The sequence below is a fragment of the Oncorhynchus mykiss genome, chromosome 22 (genome assembly GCF_057628025.1).
Source record: "Oncorhynchus mykiss isolate SJ-2025 chromosome 22, ASM5762802v1, whole genome shotgun sequence".
NCBI lineage: Eukaryota > Metazoa > Chordata > Actinopteri > Salmoniformes > Salmonidae > Oncorhynchus > Oncorhynchus mykiss.
Window position 1 is genome coordinate 20537144 of NC_143043.1, and position 25328 is coordinate 20562471.

At 43.5% G+C, this 25328-nt stretch overlaps 1 protein-coding gene across 5 annotated transcripts in view; it reads left to right on the top strand.

Moving 5' to 3' along the window:
* Positions 1-25328, top strand: part of kalrna (kalirin RhoGEF kinase a) — a 285635-nt gene that overhangs the window by 193240 nt on the left and 67067 nt on the right. For all 5 annotated transcript variants that reach the window (XM_036958909.2, XM_036958910.2, XM_036958911.2 and 2 more), the window contains exons 20-33: positions 217-332; positions 564-686; positions 1828-2010; positions 4297-4418; positions 5558-5624; positions 5994-6103; positions 6426-6495; positions 7175-7264; positions 7548-7640; positions 10912-11023; positions 11390-11580; positions 12960-13061; positions 13478-13620; positions 13911-14013. In XM_036958909.2, coding sequence (XP_036814804.2) covers positions 217-332; positions 564-686; positions 1828-2010; positions 4297-4418; positions 5558-5624; positions 5994-6103; positions 6426-6495; positions 7175-7264; positions 7548-7640; positions 10912-11023; positions 11390-11580; positions 12960-13061; positions 13478-13620; positions 13911-14013 — 1625 coding nt within the window. The remainder of the gene's footprint in view (positions 1-216; positions 333-563; positions 687-1827; positions 2011-4296; positions 4419-5557; positions 5625-5993; positions 6104-6425; positions 6496-7174; positions 7265-7547; positions 7641-10911; positions 11024-11389; positions 11581-12959; positions 13062-13477; positions 13621-13910; positions 14014-25328) is intronic.

Consider the following 25328-nt stretch of genomic DNA (forward strand, 5'->3'; position numbering starts at 1 on the left):
TCTTATGTTTCTATATTGACTAGTGAGGTTTTGTTTGAAACTCTGGAGTATTCACCACTGTTAGTTATTACTGCACTGTTGGAGCTAGGAGCACAAGCATTTCACTACACCTGCAATAACATATACGAAATATATGTATGCAACCAATAAAATGTGATTTGATTTGAAGATCTGCTAACTTCTTTCTGTGTTACTGGGCCTCCCTCTCCTCTTTAGCCATCCTCAACGAGCTACTCCAGAGGGAGAACCGGGTTCTGCACTTTTGGACCATGAAGAAACGCCGCCTGGATCAGTGCCAGCAGTACGTGGTGTTTGAACGCAGCGCCAAACAGGTGAGCTCTCCTGAACGCAGCCCAAGCACTCCGAGTGCTGTGTTTTTACTGCATGTCCATAACATCTGGCCTCCTGGACTGGACCCAGCCAGGATACGTGGGGGTTTTATTTGCTTTCGATGGCCAGCACAGCCAACGTTGAAAGATAGAGGACATGCAGAGAGGAAGAGAAGAATATGGAATGAGGGAGCTCTTCACTTCACTAATTTCCCCCCATGTCTCTCTCCACAGGCTTTAGACTGGATCCAGGAAACAGGAGAGTATTACCTCTCCACTCACACCTCCCCTGGAGAGAGCGGCGAGAGGAGTCAGGAACTACTGAAGGAGTATGAGGAATTCCGAGTCTCCGCCAAGGTATGGAGCTGGTGCCGGGAAGCAGATATAGACTGCATCCCAAATGGTACCCTATTCCCTATGTAGGGCACTACTTTTGATCAGAGCTCTGGTCAAAAGAAGTGCCCTACATAGGGAACAGGGTACCATTTGCGACGCAGCCCTAGAGCTACTGTTCGGAGTCTGCTCTGACTCCCTCACTTACTGCTGACCCTTTACCTGCATATCACATTAGCTAAACACTTACACTAAACACTAAACACTTCTCTTTTAGTCTTCATTTGGACTAATCTTCCGAGAGTCCTTAAACATTAAAATACAATTTATAATACAAACACATTTTCACATATAAACACACTGTTACAAACAGACATGATACACTAACATATTGACCCGTTAAATACTCAGTCTAAGAAGATATTGATTCTTCATCTGCTATAGTCCAACAGAACATTTCTATGTGTTATATTTAAATGGTTTTAAAGTATTGTTTAAATGTATATATTGAGTGGTTTCTGGTTTTGCTCAGTTAAATTATTCAATTTCTTTATTGCTCTAAATCAAAATGTTATTTTGCCTATTTCTCCTTTTTGTCTGGATAACACATAGATGGTGGACAATCTATTCCTAGTATTTACTGAATGTCTGTCTCTTACCAACTGAATACCGTTGTGAATAGAGTTTGGCCGTTTTAAATGGTGCATATTATGAAATAAAATAAGCATGTTTTTTTCAATTATCTTGTTGATTGATGACCAACCAAGAGCATTGCGCATGACTACAACAAAATAACCATATCTCCAACTTAAAACAATGCTTGCTGCTTTGTTCTGTGCAATTTGCAACCTCCTAATTTCACTTGCTGATGCATTTCACCGCGAATGCATTATCAATGGTTCAGGCAGCAAACAAGTGTTAGGAGATCTCTCCTGAGGGATGTCTGCACTCTCTCAAGCTTCAGCCTAGACATTGACGAGGAGTGTGGAGGCTACAGATTATTGAAAGATTCACACGCAATCATGCTTACATGCACACACACGTTATAATACACACACATATATGCAAACTCACTTATGCGTTCACACACACACACACACACACACACACACACACACACACACACACACACACACACACTCATCTCTCTGTGGGCTTTCTACAGCAAACCAAGGAGAAGGTGAAGCTCCTCATTCAGTTGGCAGACAGCTTCGTCGAGAAGGGACATGTGCACGTCATTGAGCTGAAGAAGTGGGTCACCACAGTGGACAAGCGCTACCGAGACTTTTCCCTCCGGATGGGGAAGTATCGCTCCAGCCTGGAGAAATCACTGGGCATCAGCTCCGAGGTAAGGCCCCCTGGAGGGCCCCTGTAAGGCCCCTATAGAGTTTAGGGCTAAACCCACCTGCTGTGAATGCTCATTCATCAACATAACATAACAGTCCCTGGCAACTAATTAGGCTTAGTCTTTCTTTTGCTAATGAGTGTGTTTTCAAAGGACGTATGAAACGAAACAAATGTTGTCCAACATATGATATTTATAATTTGTGCTCCCTTAAATGTAAAGATAGTCCTTCATCTGCTGCTGTTGTTATGACTCCCTTAGAGGTCACCTCCCCAGTAGAAAGGTCCTGCAAATACACTTACAGTTGAAGTCGGAAGTTTTACATCACCTTAGCCAATTACATTTAAACTCAGTTTTTCACAATTCCTGACATTTAATCCTAGTAAATATTCCCTGTCTTAGGTCAGTTAGGATCACCACTTTATTTTAAGAATGTGAAATATTAGAATAATAGTAGAGAGAATGATTTATTTCAGCTTTTATTTCTTTCATCGCATTCCCGTGGGTCAGAAGTTTACATACACTCAATTAGTATTTGGTAGCATTGCCTTTAAATTGTTTAACTTGTATCAAACGTTACAGGTAGCCTTCCACAAGCTTCCCACAATAAGTTGGGTGAATTTTGGCCCATTCCTCCTGACAGAGCTGGTGTAACTGAGTCAGGTTTGTAGGCCTCCTTGCTCGCACACGCTTTTTCAGTTCAGCCTACAAATTTTCTATGGGATTGTGGTCAGGGCTTTGCGATGGCCACTCCAATACCTTGACTTTGTTGTCCTTAAGCCATTTTGCCACAACTTTGGAAGTATGCTTGGGGTCATTGTCCATTTGGAAAACCCATTTGTGACCAAGCCTTAACTTCCTGTCTGATGTCTTTTCGATGTTGCTTCAATATATCCACACATTTTCCTACCTCATGATGCCACCTATTTTGTGAAGTGCACCAGTCCCTCCTGCAGCAAAGCAACCCCACAACATCATGCTGCCACCCCTGTGCTTCACGGTTGGGATGGTGTTCTTGGGCTTGCAAGCCTCGTCCTTTTTCCTCCAAACATAACGATGGTCATTATGGCCAAACAGTTCTATTTTTGTTTCATCAGACCAGGGGACATTTCTCCAAAAACTATGATCTTTGTCCCCATGTGCAGTTGCAAACCGTAGTCTGTTTTTTTATGGCAGTTTTGGAGCAGTGGCTTCTTCCTTGCTGAGCGGCCTTTCAGGTTATGTCGATATAGGACTTGTTTTACTGTAGATATAGATACTTTTGTACCTGTTTCCTCCAGCATCTTCACAAGGTCCTTTGCTGTTGTTCTGTGATTGATTAGAACTTTTCGCACCAAGGTACGTTCATCTCTAGGAGACAGAACACTTATCCTTCCTGAGCTCTATGATGGCTGCGTGGTCCCATGGTGTTTATACTTGCGTACTATTGTTTGTACAGATGAACATGGTACCTTCAGGCATTTGTAAATTGCTCCCAAGGATGAAACAGACTTGTGGTGGTCTACAATTTTTTTTGTCAAGCAATGAGGCACTGAGTTTGAAGGTAGGCCTTGAAATACATCCACAGGTACACCTCCAATTGACTCAAATGATGTCAATTAGCCTATCAGAAGCTTCTAAAGCCATTACATAATTTTCTGGAATTTTCCAAGCTGTTTAAAGGCACAGTCATCTTAGTGTATGTAAACTTCTGACCCACTGGAATTGTGATATAATGAATTATAAGTGAAATAATCTGTCTGTAAACAATTGTTTACAATTACTTGTTTCGTGCACAAAGTAGATGTCCTGACCGACTTGCCAAAACTATAGTTTGTTAACAAGACATTTGTGGAGTGGTGTACCTAAGTGTATGTAAACTTCCGACTTCAACTGTAAGTGTGACTGTCTCACAAAGAAACGGCTTCCAGTGAGCTCAATACAATACCTTTACTATAGCTAGTATCTCTACTGCCTTGGGTCGAGGAAAACCGGGGGCAAGACCTAACACATCTCAGTTTGAAGCCCTGTCCTCATCTCGACACGCAGGCATTGATTTCTCCTCTACTTGAAAGAGTTTTTTTTTCAAAAAGTCTATTTGATGTCAGAGTGCTGAATGCTGAGTCATCAAGGACCATGCTGAAGGGAATATAACATGACTCTAATTATGCGTCCCAAAGGGCACCCTATTCCCTATGTATGGCACCTCTTTGACCAGGGTCCATAGGGCTCTGATCAAAAGTAGTGCACTACATAGGGAATAGGGTGCCATTTGGGGTGTGTGCTGAGAGCTCCCTCTGTCTCTGGTAGGATAATAAGGACTTGGAGCTGGACATCATCCCAGCCAGCCTGACTGATCCTGGGGAGGTGAAGCTCCGCGACCCCAACCACGAGGTCAACGAGGAGAAGAGGAAGTCAGCCAGGAAGAAAGAGTGAGTACACACTGCAGACAGAGAGAAATAGGGAAGAATCGCTGGAGGAAGCAGGTGTTGCGAAGTACTCAAGTCTAGGGTAGTACTATGGCTTTTCATAAGGTGTATAGTGGTCAAATGGTAGTGCTGCCGTCTGCCCACGCCAGAACACATATGCTCTTTGAAGAAGTGGTTAGATCCCCGTTCCGCCACTCACTTTTTCTGCTGTATCCCTCGTTTATATACAGTTCAGTCAGTTCATTCAGACCCCTTGACTTTTTCCACATTTTGTTACTTTACAGCCTTATGGTAAAATTGATTCAATTAAATGTTTTCCTTATCAGTCTACCCACAATACCCTATAATGACAAAATGAAAACAGGTTTTTAGAAATGATTGCAAATTTATAAAAAATACAAAACAGAAATACCTTATTTACATAAGTATTCAGACCTTTTGCTATGAAACTCGAAATTGAGCTCAGGTGTATCCTATTTACATTGATCATCCTTGAGAGGTTTCTACAACTTGATTGGACATGATTTGGAAAGGCACACACCTGTCTATAGAAGGTCCCACAGTTGACAGTGCATGTCAGAGCAAAAACCAAGCCATGAGGTTGAAGGAATAGTCCGTAGAGCTCTGAGACAGGATTGTGTCGAGGCACATACCTGGGGAAGGGTACCAAAACATTTCTGCAGCATTGAAGGTCCCCAAGAACACCGTAGCCTCCATTATTCTTAAATGGAACCACCAAGACTCTTCCCAGAGCTGGCCTCCCGGCCAAACTGAGCAATCGGAGGAGAAGGGCTGGGGCAAACGCATTAAGAAGGAAAAAAAATCCACAACTTAACTTTTAATTAGGCATACCTGTTCATTGAATGCATTAAAGGTGACTTCCTCATGAAGCTGGTTGAGAGGATGCCAAGAGTGTGCAAAGCTGTCATCAAGGCAAAGGGGGGCTCCTTTGAAGAATCTAAAATCTATTTTGATTGGTTTAACACTTTTTTTTGGTTACTACATGATTCCATATGTGTTATTTCATAGTTTTGATGTCTTCACTATTATTCTACAATGTAGAAAATGGTCAAAATAAAGAAAAGCCCTTGAATGTTTGACTGGTACTGGTTGGTGATAATATTGCATGTTTATTTATCCAGGTTTATAATGGCTGAACTCCTTCAGACTGAGAAGGCCTATGTCAGGGACTTGCATGAATGTTTAGAGGTAAGCTTATTCCTCTTCCATTTCCGCTTGGCAATGAAACTCTTCTTTTCAGGGTTGTATTGGCCTTGGCATGGACTCATAGAAGTGGTTCTTGGGGTGTTTTAATGATATAATAAGTCAGATTTGTTCTTTGTTTTTCCACCTACACAGTCATTGGTCGTCACAGACACAAGTATTTCAATTACAGTAACATTTTAGTTATCCAGAGCAACAAACAGCCAGTGCATTCAACACATTACAGTTATAACCCTTCTTCGAAAAGGTTGCCAGGATGAAAAAACAAGCCCAAGATGTTTTGTGAGGATTGGTTGTAGGACATGATAGGATGTAATTTGCTGTGCGTCTTTCTCATCTCCTCGTCCTGTCTAGGCGTACCTGTGGGAGATGACGAGTGGGGTGGAGGAGATCCCGCCTGGCATCGTCAACAAGGAGCACATCATCTTCGGCAACATCCAGGAGATTTATGACTTCCATAACAGGTAGGAGTCTCTTTCAAATTGAGGATGCGTCCCAAATGGCACCCTATGCCCTATATAGTGCACTTCTTTTGACCAGGGTCGGGGTCAAAGGTAGGGCACTATATAGGGAACAGGGTGTCATCTGGGACACATCCTTAATTTCAAAGAGATTCCAACTTGTTATATCAGTTAGCTTTGTTGTTGCGTTTCAGGTTCAAACCATTGCATGAGAGACCAATTCAAATCACTTCTATTTCATGTGATTTTGGTTGAGGAAATACGTATTCTATGATAAGCAGTGAATATTATCATGGTTAACCCTCTCTCTTCTGTCTAATTGCAGCATTTTCCTCAAAGAGCTAGTGAACTATGAACAGCTACCTGAAGATGTGGGCCATTGTTTTGTCACATGGGTAAGACTCCTGTTTTCACACAATGGGTCGTGTTCATTAGAGCTCACAAAGGAAAACGTTGTGAAATGGAAACCGAAAATGAGTATTTCTTATTGGTCACGTCCAGGTAGTCCCATCCTGTTTCGTGCCTAGTGAATACAACCATAGTGTTTAGTTTTTTGCTTACATCGCCCACAGGGCATTTCTGACTTGTGGCTTCATGTGAATGTTGTTTACTGTCTTGCAATTAGTTTATACAACATCTGTAATCAATCAATCGTATTTTATAAAGCCCTTTTTTCCATAAACAGGCATATAGTAGCATTCATTTTTTATTTAACGAGGCAAGTCAGTTAAGAACAAATTCTTATTTTCAATGACAGCCTAGGAACAGTGGGTTAACTGACTTGTTCATGGGCAGAACGACGATTTCCACAACGATTTTTACCTTATCGGCTCGGGGATTCGATCTTGCAACCTTTCAGTTACTAGTCCAACGCTCTAACCACTAGGCTACCTGCCGCCCCATGATAACCTGCTTGGTTTAAGCATTGGCAGTGAACGTTGCTTACCGTAGTTGTAGTGATATACTGTATATATATATATATATATATATATATATATGGAAAAATATATGCACGTAAGAAAATATATGTTCAGTAATTTGAATTTGACTGAATTTTCCCATTCTGTTTTGCAGGCTGATAAATTCCACATGTATGTAAATTACTGTAAAAACAAACCAGATTCCAGCCAACTCATATTGGAGCATGCTGGAAGCTTCTTCGATGTAAGTGAATGAGTTTTCCTCTTATACCTGTAGGTGGTGCCAATTAGCCATTTATTTCAACCCTAAAACACAGGAATCATACAGTGCACAGCCATCCTCAGTCTTATGACTTCTGTTCCAAATGGAACTCTATTCCCTTTACAGTGCACTACATATGAACAGTGACCATAGGGAATAGGGTGCCATTTCGGACAAACACATGATGATAGGCATCACATTAGGGTATCTCAATGTCAACATCAATATGCTTTAATCGTCATGATGTCGTCAATTCTGTGTGCAGGAAATCCAGCAGCGACACGGATTGGCCAACTCAATCTCCTCCTACCTTATCAAGCCAGTGCAGAGGATCACTAAGTATCAGCTTCTCCTCAAGGTAGGGAACATGATGGGACAAAATATTTCTGTTCCAAATGGCACCCAATTCCCTATATAGTGCACTACCTTTGACTAGAGCCCTATGAGCCCTGGTCAAAAGTAGTGCACTACAGTCATGACTAAAATAATTGGCGACATTGGTAAAGATTCTTTTTAAAAGAAGGAAATTGTATTATTTTATATGAATACAATTGCTTTTTTTTCTCAACAAGATAAGAATAAAACATGATTGGCACCCCTGTTTTCAATACTGCTTTCAATACAGCTTTTTTCTAAAAATGTTTTTAGAAAAAAGATCCTTGATATCCTTTATCTGCTCTTCTGGACTTCCCTTGTGAATTCAAACCACCGGTTTTCAATGAGTTTCAAGTCCGGAGACCGAGATGGCCATTGTAAAATGTTGATAACTGGGTAAAGTTCATGATGCCATTGACCTTAAATAAGAAGTTACAGGTCTGTGAGAGCCAGAAATCTTGCTTGTTTGTAGGTGACCAAATACTTATTTTCCATCATAATTTGCAAATAAATTCATTACAAATCCAAATCCTACAATTTTTTCAAATTTTGTCTGTCATAGTTGAAGTGTACCTATGATGAAAATTACAGGCCTCATCTTTTTAAGTGGGAGAACTTGCACAATTGGTGGCTGACTAAATACTTTTTTGCCCCACTGTATGTAACTTTTTGGGCGACCTGACCAAATCCACATAGAAATGTGAGTGATAGATGTCATTCTAAGTCTAAGAAGCGGTAGATCTGTTCTATTTAGTTTTTGTGTCTTAATTTTGGTTTTGTTCACCAGCTTCAAATACCTGAAAATGCAATATTTTTGTTTATGGAAAATATATTTCACAGTGATTTCAATGGTAGTGATTCTCTGCACTATACTTGCTTGTTTTGTTACGTTAACTGAAATTAGTCTAACTATTTGAATTTTAGCAACTAGGGAATGGAAGAGCGATTTCTGCATAGTGCACCTTTAAGCGAAAAAGTACATTTTGTGTGCACTATGTCATCACGCACTGAACTTTATCAGCAACAAGTCCGTTTGGTGGAAATAGCACTGGTGGGAAAAATGCCTACTATTTTCTTGATGCAGATTTTTTTATATTCAATTAAAAATCTGTCACCAATTAGATGGAAACCTAGCTGTTGTAGTTAATTGACACATTTTCTGTGCTTAACTACAACTCCCTACTACATCGCACCGTTCTGGCTTGATCTGATTTTATCTCTGGAGAAACTGTGCATGGTGCACATTGAGCACTAAATGGAATTCAAATAATTGAATCAATTTTGATCAATTAGTTGTTTAAAAAAACAAAAATACAAACATTTTGGTTAATCACTCAGCACTATTCGACACCAAACCCACTACTGGTGTGTGTGGCCAAAGAGCTTTACTTTCATGTCATCTGCCCTTGCACCAGTTACAATCCAAGTGCCAATGCCGTTTAGCAAACTTCAGGCATTTACATTTGTTGATTAAATGGAAATAGAACTCTTTGGCCACGCACACCAGTGGTGGGTTTGGCGTCCAAAGAACGATGCAAAGAACCTCATACCTACTGTAAAATATGGTAGTGGATCCTTGATGTTATGGGATTATTTTGCTTCCACTGGTCCTGGGGCCCTTGTTAAGGTCAACGGCATCATGAACATTACCCAGTACCAGGACACTTTCGCCAAAAACCTGGGTTGCCTCTGCCAGTAGGCTGAAACTTGGCCACAAGTGGATCTTCCAGCATGACAGTAAGCCCATCAAAATCCACAAAGAAATGGTTAATTGACCACAAAATCAGATTTTTGCAATGGCCATCTCAGTCTCCGGACTTAAAACCCATTGAAAACCTGAGGAGGAACGGTCTAAGATTGCTCTCAAGCTCATAAAACATTTTTGAAAAAGGCTCAGTGCCGTTATCCGCACAGGGGAGGGTCCTACAGTATCTTAAACATGGGTGTCAATATTGTCATTGTAACGGCCGTTGGTGGAAGAAGGTGGGGACCAAGGTGCAGCGTGGTAAGTGTTCATCTTGTTTATTTAACTGAACACTGAGTAACCAAAACAACAACGAGAACAACCGAAACAGTTCTGTCTGGTGCAGACACAAAAACAGAAAACAACAACCCAGTGGGAAAACGCTACCTAAGTATGGTTCTCAATCAGAGACAACGATAGACAGCTGCCTCTGATTGAGAACCACACTGGCCAAACAACAAAGAAATCCAAAACATAGAACATGAACATAGAATGCCCACCCTAGTCACACCCTGGCCTAACCAAAATAGAGAATAAAAGCCTCTATGGCCAGGGTGTCAGTCATTCGACCCCTATCTTTTTGAGAGAAAAATATATTACTTGTTAAACATAATATTTTTCTCTGAGCGATTGTATTAGTGTAAAATCTATAAATCTATAAATAGCATACAATATACAGTGTAGCTCATTATTTGTAATATTATTTATAATATTTATATTATACAGTTGGACTAGAAACCGAAAGGTTGCAAGTTCAAATCCCAGAGCTGACAAGGTACAAATCTGTCGTTCTGCCCCTGAACAGGCAGTTAACCCACTGTTCCTAGGCCGTCATTGAAAATAAGAATTTGTTCTTAACTGACTTGCCTAGTTAAATAATAAAACAGTCTCTTTTGCACATCTTTATCAAGGTTGCCAATATAGTGCACATAGGGACTAGTAGAATAGGGTGCCATTTGGGACAAGGAGGAAACCTGGGAGCCATTGTTATCCATCCCACTTCCCCCAGGAAATATGAAATATCAAAGCATTCTGGAGCACTTCTCTACCTCTCTCTATCCCTCCCTCCCACCTACATATGCACCCACCCTGCCTCCCTCTCTCTATTTCCCTCTCTCTATCCCTCCCTCCCACCTACATATGCACCCACCCTGCCTCCCTCTTTCTATTTCCCTCTCTCCCTCTATCCCCCCTCCCACCTACATATGCACCCACCCTGCCTCCCTCTCTCTATTTCCCTCTCTCCCTCCTCTCACTCTCTTTCACTATCTCTCCCTCCATCCATCCATGTATCTTACATACAGAGATCCCCCTTTACAGTGCCTGGCATAAGAAATAGCACTGAAACCATTTCCAGACGTGTCTTCTCCAAATGACTGTTCCTAATAAAACAGTATCCAGCTGGGGAAATGATTGTCCTGTGTTTAACATGCATGCCAAGGAACTGTATACTTAGGAACCCCATCAATGCACTGGAACTGATGAAAACGGTTCAAATGTCATGTTTCAGGAGCTGCTGACCTGCTGTGAGGAGGGGAAGGGGGAGATTAAGGACGGCCTGGAGGTGATGCTTAGTGTCCCCAAGAGGGCCAACGACGCCATGCACGTCGCCATGCTGGAAGGTACAGCAGGAGGGAGGCCTGTGTGCTTGCGTTCTATTTAAAACGTCTCCAATTCTCTTAGAAAGGGTGTTCCATCACTTCATGTGGAAGTAAACTAACTAACTGTATCTGTCCCTTTAAGGGACAATTGTGAAATGTACAGTAAGACCTGCACTGCATGGAATAACACTATCTAGTAGGCAAGTATAGAGCTGTAAGGTTGTTGTTTCTCTGTCAGCGTTGGGGACATTTCAAATTCCATAATTGCAAAAAAAATGTGCTTCTATTTCAATGACTAAATTGAACTTCTTACTTGACTTCAATTGGCCCCAACTCTGCGATCCGTAGTGCATTGCTGTATTTAAAGAGCCATGTGATCTCCGACAGGTTTCGATGAGAATCTGGACGTGCAGGGAGAGCTGTTCATCCAGGACACGTTCCAGGTGTGGGATCCCAAGTCTCTGATCCGGAAGGGCCGGGATCGCCATCTCTTCCTGTTCGAGATCTCCCTGGTGTTCAGCAAGGAGATCAAGGACTCGGCCGGCCGCACCAAATATGCCTTCAAGAACAAACTGCTGGTAGGACTGGACTCCTTTCCTGGACCCTTTTTCTCCTTTCCTTGTCCTTCTTTTCTGTATTCTCCTCTCCTTTTCTCTCCTCTCCTTGCCTCTTCTTGTCTCTTTTCTCCTCTCCTCTTTTCTCCTCACCTCTTTTCTCCTCTCCTCTCCTCACCTCTTTTCTCCTCTTTTCTCCTCTCCTCGCCTCTTTTCTCCTCTCCTCTCCTCACCTCACCTCTCCTCTCCTCTCCTTGTCTCTTTCGTCCTCTCCCCTCCTCTCCTACCTGCTCTACAGCTAAAGTTCAAGTCAGAGGTCCCTTTGAAAGGAATGAAGCTGCACTTGACTTGAGATCTGAGGAATGAGACTGGTCACGTATAGCCATTTGGAGTTGCAGCTTTTCAAGGGCATTTTCACAAGACAGTGCTGGTGTTTTCATGTAGATATTGTGTCATCCAGCTGGCCAAGCTGTGAACCTAATAATACTATAACGATGTGATGCCTTGCATGTGTCCTGGGGAGTCCTGGTGAGTTGGATCAGAAAGGCAGGTGCTTTTAACCAGTGGAGATGTTTGCTCCACACTGTGGGCCAAGAGGTTAGCCAACCCATTCCCTTTGATCTGCATCCAGCCTTGGATGAGATGTAAAGCCCCCATCGTGGGCGCGTGCCTGTGTGCCTGTGCGCGTGCCCGCATGCGCGTGCGCCTGCGTTGGATGAGTGCGCAGAGTATTTATGCTATTGCGGGCTACGATTCGTACGGCGCTCAAATGTAGATATTCTTGCCTTCTTATTTCAATAAAGTCACTCTCAATTGAGTGTCTGCTAAATGACTAAGATGTAGATTATGTGTAAGCAGGACTGGACTACGGTATACGTGTTAATTGCCCGCTTGTGTAATAGGCTACAGTATTTCAGGGTGTTTTAGAGGAAGCTGTGGAGGGAGAACACAAAGAGGCAGGTGTTGAATACATGAAACCCCGAGCAGATGGAGTGGTCTCAGTCCCGAATTAAAGCATGAATTATGAATGCATATGTGCGTGTCCAATAGCAGCTGTTCCAGCTTGCTTTCCACATGGCACCCTATTTGCCTTTATGGAGAGAGCCCTATGGGCCCTGGTCATAATCAGTGCACTATATAGGGAATAGGGTGCCATTTGGGACACGCAACCAGCCAGGATCCAAGGACTACAGTCCACAGGGACAAAGAGGAACGTTGGATGGGATTTACTATGACCGTATCTTAATGTACCTCTTAAATGCCATGTCATTATAAAGGGAACGTTGCTATTGGGGTGTTTTTAAATTATATTAATTGAATACTGAACACATGATTTGGGATGTTCCAATTCATAACAAGCATTTGAAAACAGTGTTTACGAACTTGTTGTTCTCCATCTCCAGACATCAGAACTGGGCGTGACAGAGCACATTGAAGGGGACCCCTGTAAGTTTGCCCTGTGGGCTGGAAGGACCCCCTCATCTGACAACAAGACTGTCCTCAAGGTAGGTCCACAAAGGCATCTACTGATTCCTAAAGATAGTTTAGGGCAGCTTTCCCTTTTAGATCATAATGAATATGATTATACGGACAGGGGGGACCTGATCCTAGATCTGCACTCCTACTCTGAGACGCTTTGTGAATACGGGGCCCAGGTCTCTTAAAGCTGCCTTCTACTGATCTTCAAGATTTTTCAGGACATTGAGGGCCATTAAAGACGACATATAATATAGTCTGCCTAAGGACTAGGCCTGTAAGGGCCATGCCTTGCAGAAGGCATCATTTACACAGCAACAGCTTCAGGGTTACAGTGCAGTTTTTCTCCTTTGTACACCAACACCTTCTCGTGAACTTCAAGTGACAGAGGCCAGAGGATCCAAAAAGTTCAATATGATGTGGTGTGTCTCACTCTCCTCCCCAGGCGTCCAGCATTGAAGCAAAGCAGGAATGGATCAAGAACATCCGGGAGGTGATCCAGGAGAGGATCATCCACCTCAAGGGGGCGCTGAAGGAGCCCATCCACATGCCCAAAACCCCTGCCAAGCCACGCAACAACAGCAAAAGGTGAGCAGGCCCATCTCTCTGCCATGGCAGGCACCCACATAAGCAACACCTGGAAGAATAAACAATAATCAAATAAACAATAACCATATTTGGTAGATCAGTATGGCTCATTACATTTGATTTGGTCCATCGTTTAAATTCGGATGGCTAAAGATACGATACACATCCCCTTCAACAAACCAACATCAAGACAGACAGTGATGACACATCCCTTTTAACTCTCTCTCTGTGTGTGTGTGTGTGTGTGTGTGTGTGTGTGTGTGTGTGTGTGTGTGTGCGCGTGCGTCCAGGGATGCTGGTGAGGATGTCGACAGCCAGGGTGACGGCAGCAGCCAGCCAGACACCGTCTCCATCGCCTCCAGGACCTCCCAGAACACTGTGGACAGTGATAAGGTAGGAGGACGTCAGGAACATCTCTTCTATTCCCAATAGGTCTACACAAGATATTACCATCACACATATTTCACAATTGTGGGATGTGTATTGCATCAAACAAACAAAAAGTTACAGTGATATCGGTCACCTACAGTGCCTTCAGAAAGTATTCACACTCTTTGACTTTTTCCACATTTTGGAAAATTATTGACTCAGGGGTGTGAATACAAATGTATTTAATTTTCAGTACATTTGCAAAAATGTCTAAACATGTTTTCACTTTTTTTTTTTTTATGGGGTATTGTGTGTAGAATTTTGAATTCAGGCTAGAACACAACAAAATGTGTTATAAGTCAAGGGGTTTGAATACCTTCTGAAGGCACTCTGCATTGCAGACATTGCATTACATAAACCAATGGTGGCGTGCCGCGTCTTCGACTGCACAGTCGGGAATACAATTTCTAAATCATGTGATGTGGTTAGCTGATATGTTAAACACTTATCGTAGCATCATGACACCTGGCATGCATTTGCAATGTGGTCAGTCTGGCCAATTGACTCCTCCCTAGCTCTGCCCCCTGTAGGTCACATGATGGAGAGGTGATTTACAAACAGGGTTTCCCTGGCCTCTCTAATGTTTGCAGCAGGGGCTGTGGCCTGGCATTAGAGATTAGACTCCCCATGTAGATGCTACTAGGTTAGACAATAATCATGTGAAGCTATGAAAAGGGTGTTAAGGTTTTGTGCAGGCATGTGCCCTCACTCAGCATATGAAGGACCATATGAAATCAAAGTAAGGTTCATTTCAAACTATTTTGCAGCTAAATGGTTTCTCTTGAGCTAGAAGACACTGTATTGTTGGAGTGGGAGTAGCCAGCAAATCTGATGCCTTACGCTTGCTCACAGCAGCACTACAGGGTCGGACAGGCCATTTGCTTCAATTAAGACGCTGCGGAGCTGGCGCGAGATATGGCTTGGAAAATATACATCAATCCAGGGATGGGAAATGTGTTGTACACCATATTGTCCCTTTATCCCAACTGTTAGTGATGTTACGTTTGATACCGGAGCTTCAAGGCATGAGTCGAAGTCACTACCTCGAAGCAGTATGCCGATGCCTGTATCACTTTTATCAGAAGCACATGATCAATGATGTCCGAAGCTTTGTTTCGTCCAACATCCACCTGATTTGGTTTGGTAGAAGACAAAAAGTCTATCTAAAATAATTTGGCTGTTCTAAATTATTTTGACCAGCAGCTGCCACTAGTGTATGCTGTGTTGAACAAAGCCTTGAGTAAATGAACCCATTTCTGACACAATTGACTGGAAAACCTCAATGCCTCAGGAAGCTTATTTTCCCCATCACTACCGACTGTTACACAGAGAAGATTGAATGACTGGGTTTTTAAGTGCCTGTCATTCAATCTTCTCAGTGTCACAGTTGGGATAATGGGACAATTCGGAGTACAGCACATTTCTCATTCCTCGATTGAGGTAAGCTTTCCGAGCCATATCTCACACCAGCTCCTCTGTCTTAATTTAATCAGTCTTTATGACCCTGTAGTGATATGACCCTGTAGTGCAGCTGAAGGCAAGCACAAGGTGTTGAATCAGCTTGCTAGTGTGTGAGTTAAGCTGGGCCACGTTCAGTAGTCAAATGTTCCGGATAGAAATGAAATAAATAGGGCTGACATGATTCCTTGTTCTGTGTATCAAAAAGACATGGTTGTTCTACCTCCTATTTCTATCTTAGCGTTCCACAACATTGCACTCTGTTGAACGTGACCCTGATAGGCGTTCTGTTGTGAAGCTGTCTCTGGTCGTGCCTGTTTGTTGTCTTGTCTTTTGGATGGAAGATCTCGCTTTGACCCTCCCCGCGGTCCCTGGTCAAAAGTATCGCACTAAATAGGGAATATGTTGCCATTTTGGATGCAAGCCAGAGAGGGAGGCCTGACCAGGCTTTTGTGACGCCCTATGGCCTTTTCACACAGTCCACCCACATGCCATGCTTTGCCCCAGTGCTAAATGTCACACTGCCACACACAACAGACAGACAAGGCTCTAGAATGGAGTGACATGGTCTTGTTGGGCTGGTGATGAATGGGCCTGATGTGAGGGAAGTTTATGGAACAGCCGTGTGTGTGTGTGTGTGTTTGTTAGTTTGTGTGTGTCCTTCCTGGGCTTCTTCTCGTGTGTTTTTTGCCTAGTTTTTATCTCTGGAACCCAACACACTTTCTACTCTCCTCTGTTGTTTGCAGCCCTTCCTGACAGTTAGGACTGCTTTTGTCTTGGAGGTTGTCTCAACTGAAGAACAATATTATTTCATTCAGTCTTGAGGTGGGAGTGTTGTCTTGTTGCTCTTCTTGGAAGGCTCAGTGCTGGAGCTCCCTTATAGTTTATTGCAAGACCGATAAGCTAAATTCCGATGTTGCTTATGCTGTTGTGAATAGGTAGGGGAAGGCTGGATAGTACAAATCACAGTTCATAACGCCAAACCTGAACTAATTTGAGCGGCTAAGTATCACTGACTGACTGTCATGAGTTTTTTCTTCTTTTCTCTCTGTTGTTATGTCGCAAGCCGAGCCATGTCAATTCTTCCACAGACTTGGTTTTGAGGTCTTTCCAAGCCCTTCCAATGCCTTCGTCTGATCCAAGCTGAAAGTTTGCCACTCTGCACAGACACATGCAGACTCCTGTCTCGCACCCACTGCTATGGCCCAGTGGCTGTGGCTTCCACTGAGGGAGGATTTGTTTTCACCCTGCATGGAGCTGGAAGAGCTGGTCTGCGATCCAAATGGCACCCTATTCCCTATAGTGCACTACTTTTGTACAGAGCCCTCTGGGATTCCCTATGGGCCCTGGTCAAAAGTAGCGCAGTACATAGGGAATAGGCTGACATTTGGGACGCACGCCTAGGCTGCATCCTGGGCTTGTCTTGCTGCCGTCTGTCTCCAACTTGTATTTTTCAGCGGTGTCTACTTTCCCCTGTAGATCCACCCAACCCATGGCTCCATGGAGTATTATAGAGTATTAAGTCCAACAACAACACTTTTTTGTAAATTGTTGGCTTGTAGATTGATACATGATGAAAACAGTTTTCTAAAATGTAACTATTTTGGGTGTAAAACAGGGGCGTGCTTATTCACGAGGAACAAAATGGAAGCAAATGGGCTGAAACTGGGAAGGAATTACCTGAACATTGTCCAGTAGGAAAGGCTGTTTTTTGTTTTCCTTTGCAAAACATTTTACTATGGTATGCACTTATGAATATGACCCATAGTTCACAAGGGTTTTTGGCCTCTGTCCCTCATGCTGCACATCTCATGGATGTGTTGCTGTGCTCTGCTCATTCACTAAGGCAAGGCTGTGTGCCTCTCTCCATTAATAAAAGTTGACCCCCCCCCCCCCCCCCACCCTGTCTCACCATATAATGAAGCTATTCTCCCATCGCCACCGCTGCATCCATAAGTCACAAGACGACCCTCGCGCTCCTCCGATGGGAGAGGAGAGTTCTCTCTCTATTCTAACGTTCTCTTTCCCTCACTCACACGCTCTCTCTCTCTCCATCTTTCCCTCTCTCGCTCTCTCTTTTTCTTTCTCTCTACTTTTCTGTCTCTCTCTTTCCCTCTCCCTTTCTGTATCTCTCTCTTTCCCTCTCCCTCCATCTGAAGGCTTTGGGCCAAGTTGGGCTTAGCGGTGCCACACCCTCCCTCCCTCAAGCAAGCAAGCAAACACACACATTCCCTAATACACATACTGTCAGAGTGTAGATCATCACAGCAGCTTGGGATATCCAGTGTTCCACAGGCTTACTATGAGTCGTAGAGACGGGTCATAATAACAAACACTACTGAACAGCCTGCCTGTCTGGCTCAACCAATCAGAAGGCAGAGCTACTTGAACTGAGCTTAACTCACAGCAGCGCAGAGAGAGTGAAAGCAGAGCAAGAGACACCATGCCAAAGTGGATGAGCTTTAAACTTTTCAAGGAGAGCAGTCGCGTAAGTAATAGACCCTAGCTTCTTTACCGAAGTACCTTGGATCTTTTAAAGACCTGTGACGTTTAGAGAAGGTTTTGTCTAGGCTACGGGTCGTTTTGTCTCGGCTACGAGTCCTGCCAGATGTTGTCAGGCACTCGTCTGCTGTGCAATTTTAAATCATACCAAATGAATTAGTTGAATCTATTGATTTAATGTTTAGCCTGATCGGGATCTTTAAGATTGTAATTCTACTGTCTGAATCACACGAGTCCAAACTGTACATTACAGGTATGTATAGCTTCTCCACATATTCACCATAATAGAGAAAATGTATATCTCGCCACATAGGCATATCATTCATGGGAATCATATTGGAGTCACATGAAATGTGTTAATGTGGCTAACATCAGATGGCTGTAATGTTATCCCGGAGCACTGAGAAGAAGCACATTGCTGTGTTGAAAGGGAGTTCCCTCCCTCATGTCCCAGCAGTAGAGCAGATTAATGGTTAAACTGTGAGGGCTGGCTGGGCCAGTCGACAAAGGAAGCAGGCTATTAAAACTGCCTCAATGAGACAGTACTTACTGACTCACTGTGCAGTTCTGAACATAGAATTATGGATATTGGCAGCCTAGCAACATGACAAAAAAAAAACATCCATCTTGGTCAGGGAAAGTTTAATTCTTGAAACTGATCAAAATATTGAATTATAGGATATGTTTGGCTCTGGCTAAAGACATGGTTGCAGTAGATTAGTGGCTTGTCTTGTCTACTTTTTTACTGAGTGTATGCGCAGACCTGGGTTCAAATACTTTAAAAAATCATTTCAAATCCTGTATCTGTGCTTGATTAAGCTTGCCTGTTGCAATGGAACCGATTGAAAAGTTCCTAGTGTAAACACCTGGAATTCCAGGCAGGCTAAAGCAAACGCTCCAGATTTAATGCAAATAGCATTTTAACCCAGATCTGTGTTCATATAGTCTAAGAGAATGAGGATGGAGGCTGTGTTGAGATGAGTATGCAGCAGACGGGAATGTCTTTATGACTGAAACACAAGGAAGGCTTGTCTGGCATTCAAAATTAGGTCATACTATGGCCCGCGAGTGATTTTATTTGGCCCCCCAAGTATACTGAGCAAAAATGTACTGGAAACCAGGGATAGGTATTTTTTTACCCCGTTTTCTCCCCAATTTCGTGATGGACTCGGGAGAGGCGAAGGTCGAGAGCCATGCGTCGTCTGAAAAACACGACCCTGCCAAGCCGCATTGCTTCTTGACACACTGCTCGCTTAACCCGGAAGCCAGCCGCACCAATGTGTCGGAGGAAACACCGTCCAACTGGCGACTATGTCAGCGTGCATGCGCCCAGCCCACTACAGGAGTCGCTAGAGTGCGATGGGACAAGGACATCCCGGCCGGCCAAACCCTTCCCTAACTCGGACGACGCTGGGCCAATTGTGCGCCCCCTCATGGGTCTCCCGGATGCTGCCGGCTGCGACACAGCCCGGGATCGAACCAGGATCTGTAGTGACGCCACTAGCAATGCGATGCAGTGCCTTAGACCGCTGCGCCACTCGGGAAGCCGCACCGCATGCCGATTTATGACGTCGTGGATGGTCGGGGGACCAGAACAACTAAGCCCCAAAAGAGATTGTTATTTTAAAATAACAATCATTTCATGCCTTGAAAATAACAATCACAAATGTCAATATTTTGTGGGAGTACTTGGGAATAGTAAACTGGGTGATTTGACAGTATTTTTATAACTTTCCAGAATGCACTAGGCGGCCCATTGATTACTCATGGGCAACGAACACAATGGGCATTAATAAGATTCCTGTTGCGTTTACGCACTGAAGGTAGCTGAGGAGTCAAACCAGGAGAGCAGAGATGTCAGTGTAGCGTATATATTTTAATCAGGGCATGTCCAAAAACACGGTACAGTACAATACCCAAAAGCAACGTCCAAGGCATTGGTAACTAACAGTACTCCCGTAACGAGCAAAAACACAACGCACCTTACTAAAATAACCACACGCGAAATACACTGAGGAAAGCCTCCACAAGCAACAAGAAAATAATCCCGGACAAACCTAAGCGGGGAAACAGGGGTAAATATACACACAGAAATTAAAGCAAAGATAAACCCGGTGTGAATGAACCAAATACAAAACAAACGGAAAAGGAAACATGGATCGGTGATGGCTAGTAGGCCGGCGATGTTGACTGCCGCACACCGCCCGAACAGGGAGAGGAACGGAAGTCGTGACAATTCTAATGGAGTTTCCCCATCTCCTCAAAAGTATCTCTTGTTGAATCAACAAATCACACCACATACTTTACTTTCTGCTTTGATCCTATGGGTTCATTCGCAATGGCCGCCAGTCCACCCACTATACCGTCATTGACTCTTCCGTTGCAAAAATGTTTTTGTGGTGGTGTGTCCTAATGAATAGGACCCGAGTGAGCATTATTTGAGCATTATTTGACGTGTGTACCTTGAGAGAGGCTCGACCGCATCTCTGGCTGACATGGAGATCTCTTAGCAACGTGCCCCGTCTCCCCCCCTGGTGGAGGTGACCTGAGACCTGATACCGTGCAGATGGTGTTGAGGGGAGATGAGGGGCTGCGTCCCAAATGGCATCCTATTCCCTACACAGAGGGGCTCTGGTCAAAAGTAGTGCACTATATAGGGAATAGGGTGCCATTTGGGACAATACCGAGATGAGACGACACCGGCCACATCTGCTGCTTGCTGCAGCTTAGACCCAACAGCTGCTGACATTTCATGGACAAAACTGTGCTGGGGGACAGAGGGCTCATGCCATGTCAGCTCCATTGTACCGTAAAGCCTCCATCCACGTCCCAAATTACACCATATTCAGTGCACTACTTTTAACCAGTTCCCTTAGGAAATAGGGTGCTATTTGCATTCAGAAGACCTTGATTTACTTAACTTTTAGAACTCATTGTCAAAACGTTGCACATGGAACATGGAGATGTTGAGCATTGCTCTTATGATTATTTATTGTGAATGTTCGCACTGATGATTCTTATCATACTATAGAGAAGTTGCTTGGCTTGCAATGACCTCCCTTTGAACAATATTGCAGAATAGTCACTGGCACAGTAGTTGATTATCACAGCTTGACTTGCGGAGTGTTTATCATTCATTCAGCTAATTAACAAATGAAACATGGATGTCACTCGCATTGCTGTGATCATTTGGTGGGTTATAATTATGTATCTGTTTCTCCTCTGTCTTCACCTAAACTCCTATGACTAGGTGACATAATTCAAAAAGTTGCAGCTCCTTTTAATATTAAGGCCCTATGATGACGAAACGTTAGTCTTGGATGGGTTCCGCCACAGCCCTGGAAACTCAGACACTTTACAATTTCCTGTTCCCCTTAGTCGGCACGGCTCTGACATCCACGCTATTTTGACCCAGACTGGGTTCTCACTCATTCACTCACTCAATCACTCACTGGCTCACTCACTCACTGTCTCACTCACTGTCTCTCTCACTGTCTCACTCACTCACTCACTCACTGTCTCACTCACTCTCTCTCACTGTCTCTCTCACTGTCTCACTCACTGTCTCACTCACTGTCTCACTCACTGTCTCACTGTCTCTCTCACTGTCTCACTCACTCACTCACTGTCTCACTCACTGTCTCACTCACTCACTCACTCACTGTCTCACTCACTCACTCACTCACTGTCTCACTCACTCACTCACTCACTGTCTCACTCACTGTCTCACTCACTCACTCACTCACTCACTGTCTCACTGTCTCACTCACTGTCTCACTCTGCATCTCAACACACTGAGCCAAATGTTGTCCTCAGTGGGTTATTTATGGAGATTGAGCGCACATTTGAAGAGTCCTGTATTTATGCTTTTGACTTGGGTCTCAATGTTTTGGGCTTTTCCAAATGGGTTAATGTCTCAAACAAAAGTTGGTTTTATTTGCCATAAAAATGAAGTGGAGTTTAAATATAATGCTTTAACCCCTACTCCTTGGGCCCGTCTCAAATGGCACCCTAATTCCCTATGTAGTGCACTACTTTTGAACAGAGCTGTATGGGCCCTGGTAAAAAGTAATGCATGAAATAGGGAATATGGTGCCATGTGGGATTCAGCCCTTGTTTTTTGTGACTCTTGAAAACAGAGGGCACACCCTTATTGTTTTGGAAGATTCGTCACTGACACCCACACGGTTCTACCACAGTGTCTTATCCCTGGCTCATAACACGTTGCTATTTTTCCAGGTGGCTTTGCTGGAGAGGTTAAAATAGGAACTGTTGCATGCCATCATGAGATGTTTGTTTTTATTTAGTCTCTTTTACAATGGCCATGAAACAGTCTCCCTCAATGTATTTCACATGAATCTGGCCTTGTGTCCTTCTATGTATGCATACTGTGATCCCCCTTAACTGTCCAGCTCCAATCATATTTTATTATGGTCACCACGATAATTAGGCTGAGTTACTGGCAGTTGTTATTCTACTAATTGGACAGAATTAATCATGTGGAGGTCTGTTGTGCTGCTCGCCAGTATAAAACCATGGGATGTATTAACGAACAAGTATTTATCACTATAGTAACAAGGGATTCTTCTGCAGGCTGTTTGTTTTTGTAAAATTAACTCCTTTGGGGACAGTTTCAATGTAAGACACCACTTAATGAGAGGTCAGTTCACTGATGTTCCGTTGGCTTTGGAACACAGGGAGGTTGTTGTTTGATTTAGGAGAGAGGGTGAAACACAGATCCTGCAGCTAGCTGTCTCCTATAAAATATGTTGAGGGAATCTTATTATTATCGCATTATTCACATGTTGTGAAACACTGATCCTGGGTCAGTTCGTATTTCCCCCACTAATGGTTAAGGTTAGGATTGGGGGGAGAGGACGCTGATCCTAGATCTGTACCCAGGGGAAACTTCAGGCTGGATCCTATAAGGACAGACACTGAGGTGGTGCTGTGGCCTGCATGGCCTGCCTGCCTGTTGAGAGTAAACGTACATGACATACATAGACAGGAAGAGGAGAGGCCCAGGCTGTCTGAGCCCCACTTGCACTCATGAATTTTACAGCTGGGACCAGATGGCCAACCATGCAGCTCACAGAGTTACCCCTTACCAGATAGCCATTCAGGAGTTACCTCAGAGTTACCTCTGACCAGATGGCCAACCATGTACGTTGCAGAGTTACCTCTGACCAGATGGCCAACCATGTACGTTGCAGAGTTACCTCTGACCAGATGGCCAACCATGTACGTTGCAGAGTTACCTCTGCTCTCAGGGCCAATGGGGCAGGGGTAAAGTAAGCCGGGTCCGGTACAGCTTCCCGGTAAAACGTGAGCCTATCACAGTAATTAAAACAAAATGCAAAGATAACTATAGGCAATTGCACCATAGTTTAACATTAGCCTGCTGAAGGTCAGCTGCATGAAAATGACCGAATTGACTTGATACTCCAAATTGCATTGTGGTTCGACGAGAACACAAACATTTTGCCAAGTCGGATATAAGTGGCCGAGAACCAGATGTGCACTTACAGCAGTGGACTACAAGTGCAGTGGGCCTATATGAGAATCGGCGAAATCTCTTTACGAGTTCAGGTAACCGATGTCTCTTTCCATTCATCAAATTGCGGGTGCACAGTGCACTGTTTGGATGATTGTTTGACAATCGGATGAAAACATCAAGACTGGTTGTGTTTATGCCATGGTAAAAATGTAATACATGATGAAAGTTCCATGGCATACCTTTACTGGGCCGACAGAGATCATATTAAATTAATAGGGATTCTATATCTATATATATGAGACCCATAAAAAAATGTAGTAGGTCCCGTAGCGGTAAGAAATCAAATCTACTTCCACCCCTGGCGAGTAGGGTAGAGTTGCCCCTAGATGTTGATCCTGGGTCAGTTTTGCATTTCCCATCTCATGGTTAAGGTTAGAAACTGATCCTAGATCTCTACCTATTGTCAACTTTGACCCAGAGCTTTCTGTTGACTCTGTGAACTCTGTCCTATTATGCACTGGGTGTGAACTGTTGATGATGGTAGCGTTCGGACATGACTCATGCCTCTTATCAATGCTGTTGGCATATTAGTCAGCCTATTGAGCTGAGAGGTGTGTATTAGATTCTGCAGTCAGGCAGATATACCACTGAACTCTGCGGGCCGGTTTCCCGGACTAAAACCCTATTTCAGTAAAGAATGTCCATTGAGCATGGCAATGTGTTTTTTGTTGTTGTTGTTATAGACAATGTAATAGACTAAGCGTTTTGCCCTCGAAAACAGTCTTGTTTGCCATGTCCATGTAACTTAACTGGGGCTAACAGTGACAATTCTAATAATAGTGAGCTCTTTAATGAAGCACATGTTTTGGCTCAGTGGTCAGAAATGGGAATTTGGAAATGGGGGGGACAATGTAGCAAGTGATGCATAGCCTGATGATGCTTCCAGAAAGCTGTGGGTGGTCTGTCTTGATATACAGTGAGTTCTGAAAGTATTGGGACAATGACACGTTTATTGTTGTTTTGGCTCTGTACTCCAGCACTTTGGATTGGAAATGATACGAGTGCAGACTGTCAGCTGTAGTTTGAAGGCATTTTCATCCATATCAGGTGAATGGTCCCCCCCCCATTTTGAAGGCATTTTCATCCATATCAGGTGAATGGTCCCCCCCATTTTTAGGGGACCAAAAGTATTGGGACAAATTCACTTGGGTATTAAAGTAGTAATAAGTTTAGTATTACGTCCGTCGATCTTCCTCATTCATCATTATTCACGATTCATTCAGGATTATCCATAATACATGTAGAATAGTCTAGAATCTATTCTTATTTGCATTAAAAGTGACTTCAAAATAACACTTTTCCATTCATTTCTTTTGGGCACAAAATAATCTGAAACGCAACCAAAACAAACAGAATATGCGTCCAACAAGTTTGTCGAGTCACAAGTTTGCTGTAGTCATTTGTGTGCTATGGATATGGGACCAGAGTAGAGCGTCTGAGCAGATGAGGAAGTGTTGAGTCGACTGTAAGTGACAGCCTGAGGATGGATCCTATCCTATTTTCATTTCCCAAGGTGCAAGGTGGGAGATTTACTGACTTCCAATTGGCTCCTAGCTTGATGATGATTGTGAAACCAGAGATAATCTTCCTCAGCCAGAGAACATTAATAATCATAGAGTACTGGGGATTTCCTCATAACTGGGAGCCTGCAGTCATTTATGACTCTCATCGATCAAACCGGTAGAGTGCCACAACCTCTCCCTGGTGTAGAGTTCCCATAGGCATGCGTCCCAAATGGCACCCTATTCCCTATATAGTGCAC